This window comes from Paramisgurnus dabryanus, chromosome 5, assembly GCF_030506205.2.
Source record: "Paramisgurnus dabryanus chromosome 5, PD_genome_1.1, whole genome shotgun sequence".
NCBI classification, from domain to species: Eukaryota; Metazoa; Chordata; class Actinopteri; order Cypriniformes; family Cobitidae; genus Paramisgurnus; species Paramisgurnus dabryanus.
In genome coordinates, this window is record NC_133341.1 from 13,300,370 (window position 1) to 13,307,810 (window position 7,441).

The 7,441-nt window shown below is 38.3% G+C and overlaps 1 protein-coding gene across 1 annotated transcript in view; it reads right to left on the reverse strand.

The window, feature by feature from the left end:
• fras1 (Fraser extracellular matrix complex subunit 1) overlaps positions 1-6,866 on the reverse strand; it is a 148,403-nt gene extending 141,537 nt beyond the window's left edge. The window contains exons 1-2 of the mRNA XM_065267216.2: positions 6,454-6,866; positions 5,533-5,564 (exon numbers count right to left, since the gene is read on the reverse strand). Coding sequence (XP_065123288.2) covers positions 5,533-5,564; positions 6,454-6,520 — 99 coding nt within the window. The 5' untranslated portion in view covers positions 6,521-6,866. The remainder of the gene's footprint in view (positions 1-5,532; positions 5,565-6,453) is intronic.
• Positions 6,867-7,441: the final 575 nt, after the last annotated feature.

The window sequence follows — 7,441 nt, forward strand, 5'->3', positions numbered from 1 at the left end:
TCCCAGTGAAGTGAACGCACACACACGAGCACACACGCGGAGCGGAGGACAAAGACAGCAGCCTCCAGCAGGGATGAAATGAGAAAGCTGCCTTGCTTAAGATAGCTGAACGATAACTTGTTGCTATCCACTCGCAGTGAAAAGTGTCAACATAAGAAGACTTCATTGCAACGGATGAATTAATACCGCATCAGATACAGTGTGCATCAAAACCTTTGCCAATAATTGTAATGAATAAGACAAAACTGTTTTTAAGTCATTCACTATAACCACCAAGTGAAAAGTAAATCTTACCCTGGAGGTACGAAGCCCTGCAGAGTTTAGCTCCAACCTTGATCAAACACACCTGTGCAAGCTAAACAAGGTCTGAATGATCACTAGAAAATCACAGGTGGGTACGTTTGATTAGGGTTGGAGCTAAACTCTGCAGGGGCTCCGGACCTCCAGGGTAAGATTAGAGAAACCCCCACCCCACACTTTGAAAACCCAGTTCTAACCACTTAAGAAAATGGATAGGGGATACCTTTTTTATTTGTTGTGTGGCTATCCTGAATCTGCAAAGGACTTGTAATACACATACGTCACAGACGTTGCAATCCTTAACACCTTCTAAGGAGTGTATTTGTAAGCTTGACCAGTGTGATTGATTTTACATGACAGTAAAGCACAAACAGCAGTGTTTACAAAAATGAGCTGAACTACGTCGCGTGCACATCTAAATGTGCGATTTTGTGTACCTGTGTAGTGAGCGGACGTGTACACTGAGTGTGCGTGTCCTCGGTATGCTGTTCTTCTTCTCGTTTTATTGGAGGGTAATACTGCTGCCTGTTTTTTTCCGGAGGTAAATATAGCAAGCATATCAAATACGCACAGTGGGACTTTTTTTATAGAAAGCTTAAAAATATAGGAAAATATTTAAACGGGATGATAGCGAATAGAATGGTAAAATACGGGAGAATATTGGGTAAAACAGTAAGGTTGACAGTTATGCAGTGAGCATGAATCACCGCTGTGCGGATTTGGCAGCCAGGCAAGAATTCAAAGATCTGTGGCTAACATTGTATACATTTATTTTACACAGTAATGTTAGCCCAGTGTAATTTTTGATACACTTTACCTATGATTTATACGTAGTTATACCATGGTCTGTTTAAATACTCGATTCTGATTGGCTGGAAGGTGTGCATTAAAACCATTTAATGCACAGGTAGTTCCAGTCAGTTTGATTACAGTTAGAAATTAATCTGCTACTATAAACATTGGTAACCATAGTAACACATTTACTCTTGCAGAGAGAGAGAGAGAGAGAGAGAGAGAGAGAGAGAGAGAGAGAGAGAGAGAGAGAGAGAGAGAGAGAGAGAGAGAGACATAAGTGCGTCTCTCTTTAAAGTGTGCAGGTTTTATTTCAGCACTACTTTATTTAAAGCGGATGGAGTGCGAGCCTTAACTTAAGAAAATGACCGTAATTTTTACCCGTCTGATAAAAAATCACACTGTTAACATTAATTACAGCTTTAACTTGGCAAATAACCAAGGTATAAGCGGGATAATCCACGGCTAGCCATGCATTAAAGGGTTTTAATGCACTTTGCAGAGACAACCACCCTCCGCTACGCGTCGGGTGGTTCTTCGCCTCTACGTCGTGCATTAAAACCCTTTAATGCATGGCTAGCCGTGGATTATCCCTTACGTAACTAACTGTTTATTTGTTTGTTTTTTATCAAAAATAATCCACTCTATAAGGACTCTGATGTTATTGATTATTTTCAGAAGTCCACCTGAAGTTAAGTTTAGGCCACAACAGCCATTTGTTTACGTTGTTGCCGCTAAAACCGTCTATAGGCATACGTAATTTAATATTAAATGTGTAGTCACAGGTATGAGTTTATATGCATTGTAACACACCTTTGAACACCATGCATCCAACTCCATAAGAATGCCAGCTGAAAAAAATCAAACCCATGGTCTTGCCCCGCTATGGATTGACTGCTCATGACTGATTTTCTCATTTGGATAAAAGCCACATATCTCTCCTACCTGCTGTGGCTTAACACTAGTGTTGAAAAGTCATGCCATGACCATAAACAAGGTGAAGTGCGGCTGCTCTTTAAATTTGTAGGTAGCAGAGAGAGAGAGAGAGAGAGAGAGAGAGAGAGAGAGAGAGAGAGAGAGAGAGAGAGAGAGAGAGAGAGAGAGAGTGTGTAGAGAAGTGTTAGACTAAAGTTAGTGTGTGGTCGTGGTTTAACAATACACATCCTTTGCGTCTACAAATCTGTCCACAGCAACGAATGTTATGCAAACACACTTCTCGGAGCTGTGCTCAAAGCAAACTAGCCAACAAAACCTGATGACCTCTAGACAAACAACTCAAAAATGTGAACTAGCTGTCTAAAGTGTTAAGATAGTCCAATGTTTGTGTATTAGCCAATAAGGCTGTTTGCTTTTAAACGAGTCAAATCTGTGCTCTTTATATTGTCCAGGAATTTAAATACCGCTCAGCCACTTTCAGCTATGTCAAACATCTTTGTGTGCCCTGGACACAAGAGAATGGGTTTTTATATTGCTGTTTAGGTCGGTCAGTGGGAGAAAATCTCATGTGTTCAGTGGGCCAGAAAAAGGGTTCAGCACCTATAAGTCACTTATCTAAAGTTCAGCTGGATAACCCATTGGAGGCATGTGAATATATACCGACAAAAAGAAACCTGTGGAACTACACTACATCAGCTCATTAATGTAGCAATAATATACTAAAATGAGCCAATAAAATACTTAAATCCTTTTTGTGGTGGTGTTAAAATAGTATCCAACAATAAACAAAAAGGTCTGTAACTCCTAGCAACAGAAAAAAAATATTGTCTGCATGTTTTGTTTTACAATGCTATGTAAAGGTCTACAGGATTAAGTTTCAGCTCCATCTTTACGTGCATTGAGACATCACAAAACATGCCAGTTTAATGGTATTAAATGATTTGTCTCATAAAACAAGAGGAAGGAAAATATACTAGACAAACTGAGGCTTAAGTCAAAGCTCTAGAGTATGTGCCATGAGGTCACGACAGCTTAATGTTTTATCCTGTGAGGAACATGGTTGCCCTCATGAATGACTTGAGGGATTTCTAACATCATGGGTGGTAGGAAAGTCAGTTCCTCTACTGAGGGAATTACTATTGGGGCTTTGGCAAATAATCCAGTTCATCATGCTATATTCTGAAAAGTTCATTATACAGCAACGTATAGTACAATTTAGGGCTTTTTACGCTGTGCTTAACCTTGGGTTATCTTCGTTCTAAAACCCACTTGTTTCACACTTGTAATTTAGAAGTGGTGTTATTCCTGAAATTAACCTAGGGTTATATAAAACCCTGCTTTTGTGGGGTTAACCCTGCATTGCGGTACCAAACACATGCAGTGTAAAACGAAGTGGGGTTGTGACTCAATACTTAGCAACAGACAGCCAATCACAAATTGAAGAGCACATACCTCATATTATGATTTATGTAATGACAAAACACCTAAATTGAAGTAAAAATGACATCCTAGGAGACTTAAAACAGCCAAGAGAGATTTACGTTGCGAGCTGTTCTGTCACTGACGCAGAAGCGCAAGACTTGCGGTTATTTAAAGCAGGGCGGTTTTAATTCAGTCAGTTTGACATCACTTTTTATCCAATCATGACTGTCGACACCACAAATATGCAAATGAAAACGCTAGGAATGCACAGTGTGAAACATCAGATTATGAATATCCAAGGTTATCTCTTAACCCCTGGTTAAGTATGAACAGTGTGAAACGTGAAACAGATAACCCAGGATTCCATTAACCTTGAGTTTAAATAATTTTAAAATAATTTTATTTTATTTAGTGTGAAAAGTCCTTTTTAAACCTTTTTATGTTTATGTTGGCAGCTTCCTGTAGCACAATGGCTAGAGCCAAGGTCATTTCCAGGGAGTTCATGCATTGATAAAATATATAGCTTGAATGCCGCTGTGAATAAAAGCATCTGCCAAATGCATAAGTGTAAATTATTCATAAAAAATTGTCATATCGAACAAGCAAAAACATCTGTGTAATTTCGGCAGTCTGTATTTAGTCCGTTCTATTCTTGAGTTGCCCTACATTTCCATTGCTTAGAGGCGGACTACTTGCAACACAAGGAATTTATGCCCCGGGGCAAGACTGATATGTTTAGATATGGTGTTGTACCTTATTTCAAAGTGTGTACTGCTTAATGGTATAGGGCAAGTGTTCTTGTACTGAGTCTCATTCATCTTTGTGCAATTTCCAACAAAAAAGATGCAAAACAGGTGTGTACAGGTGTCTTCTTATAAACATAGCATCTACTGTTCTAGTTTCAGTTATACTCTCTAAATGTCTGTATGATGTAAAGGTCTGCATGCACACACACAACAAAGAGGTGTAATAATAAGTTACATTATACTGCACTATGGAAACTTACACTCATTTAAAGGTTTTGACCATAAAGTCAGCATAAAATGAAACTATTTACTCTTCTAATTAGAGATTAATTTGCCAATAGATAGTGCCCAGAGATTTAAATGACCATTGCTGCCCTAAATTTTGTTCTTTTTCTTGCTTTATTGGGAAGCTTTGTCTCTTTGTCCAGGTGTTTTGGCTGACTTTTCTATTGAACTCTCCAGAGCCTTTTCCTGACTCACCCCTGCATGTCCCCACCTGCCCGCGACCATCTTCCAAAGTCTCTTCCCCCTTTCCACACAAATACTCTTCAATCTCAGGAGAAGCCAAGTTATAGGGCATTATGCACACATACTATTCACTTCCAAAGCTCAGATCTCAAAGCAGAGCCAGAGGAATCCTGCCCCTGTGTTTACACTACTTTTAATTACTGTCAATTCACAATGGCACAGGGCGAGATTAGTCATTATTTTCCACAAAGAAAACATGTGCACATTTCCATGTTCAAAAATTAAGCATTTTTAAAGAAAATAAGATGCTGATGCTCATGCAGTCAGAAATATATCAAACATCTGTAAGCATAATATTACTCCTGCAAGTAATCATGGGTGATGTTTAAAATGACCCAAATTGCCATTAGATCTGTAAAGGGCACATCGAAAGAACAATCGTATCGTACAAAATCCCGCTGTGTTGCAAATGAGGACAAACGAACCCATGGATATCTGAGAGGGGTTGCCCTTTGCACTAAGCTGAGAAAGAGATACCTGGAAATATTTTTTCTCAAACTACAATCCATTTCCCAAGATAAATAATCTAAATCATATCATCTTCATTAACATTCACAAAGTCAGCACGTGTTCATTATTTATGAGGCACTTCTCCTCAAATATATCTGTAGTGAGTGTTAGGTCTATCTGACTGATACTTTATCAGGTGACTCCTTTCAGAGCCAGTGCTGTGATAATGGTCCCTTAAATAATTAATAACGCAATGTCCGGTTCTAAACAGGACTGGATTATGGTTTAAAGTTCCAGATCTCGACTCAGGAACAGTGCAACTCATCTGCAAAGAAATTGAAAAGAAGCGGATACGTACCTCATACAACGAGCCTTGATGGACACATGCTCCTGTGGATGGGGAAAAACGGAGAAAAGAAATCAGTGCATGAGCTTTCACCCACAAGCCAACTGACAAGTTCATTATTACTTGCAGACAAATGTCACAGTCATGGCAATCACGTATTTGACAATGTCTTGGACATACATAAATGCCCTTCATGTGACAGTAACACAAAAGATTGTCACGCAGTTCTTTAATGACATTTAATGGTTTTCACTCAAATGGATGCAGAAAGAAAGGATGTGAGTGTGTTACAATAACAGGCTTTGATTTTTTTCACATATTAGTATGTTTAGTATTAAAATAAAAATAAAATGTTTCACTCCTGTTCATATTAAAATACTTAATACTAATTAAAATCTATATAAAAACTTTATGACTGCATAATTAATGCATAATAACAAATGCACTTGATTGAGATACACAAACTGAATGGTGAAAATCTTGTAAAGACTTTTAAGTTTTCAATGCTGACTGAAACTAAAGTTTAACAGACTCATCTTTAGTATCGTAAAATATATTTACTGCCGAACAACTTGTCAGTAACAATCCCTATAGTCAGTCCATTAAATGTCTGCACTTGTTATGTATCACGTGTGTAAATTGCAGTCGGATCAAAGATAGCGTTGAACGGAAATGATGCGCATCGCGTTTGATATGCCGATAAGACTACGTTAATAATTAGGAAACAGCCTCAGTCGCAGACTTCAGTCAGTACATGATTGAAATCTCTGGATTGCGCACTGCTAATGTGATCGCCTGTTTCCATCCCTATCTGTACATCGATTTCTGCAACCGGCCACTTAGCAAAGCACCTGCATAGATTTGTTTTGCTTTACTTATTTGAGACAAATTTACAACTGAATTAAGTGAAATCACGATAACAGGAACACCAACCTTCTACTCCGGTCGAGCTGCTACTACATCCAATTAAAGCGACAATAAAGATCCAAAAAGGACCCATGTTCACTTTAAAAACTGTTGTCTTAATCCAAATGTTAAAAAATACAACCGCTTTAACTTGAATCTGAAATAGAGAGTATCATCGTTGCTTATCCGAGGGCTCAAATGTAAGCTGCACCAGTGGCTGAAGTCCTGCGGTAAGACGGTAGGTATCGTTACTGGGAAGCTTCCAGTCCGAATATACACTCCAGTGCGCTGTCCAACTCAATGATCAACGAAACTTCATAGCAGTGAGTGTTTCCCACACGAAATCCGCGACTTTTAAAAGTACAAGCGAATTACAAAGAAAACTTGGAGGGGAATAATTACAGAGAGCGCGCACTAACAACCACCTCACGAACCGCTCTTTAAAGTGAGTTATTGGAGACACTAGCAGATGCATGCACGAGTTGAAAAGCCCCCTCCTCCTCCCTCTTTAACACTGTGGGAACAAAACCTGTGGCCATCCGAGTTTTGACGAATATTTTTTGATTTGGTTCAGTTGTCGAGCTTGTGTAACTTTTGTAAAAAAGGTGGGGAGCACTTTTAAAAAAACTTCAATTTTAATGTACTTTAATGTAAATATTCATAATATAAACTCTGTGTGTTTATTTCAAATTGTATAGAAAAAAAAGTAATTTTTGTCTAGTTTTTACAATTAAAGTTTAGACAAAAATTGCAAACGGCTCAAAACAGTCGAGTTTTATATGACACTTTTTGGCATTGCATAAATTCATGACACACTCACATAATACAATTTTTAAATACTATTTAAACCCATTTTGTCAATGATCTGACCATGTTTTGTTGTAATAAACTGCTTATGACTACATATTAGGAACATGCAGCAAAACTTATCTTTATCTGATCCCTTAACATTTATGTGCTAAAAGTGCAAAATAAGGATTGTTTCCTTTGCCACAGAACAAGCAGTGTAATCATC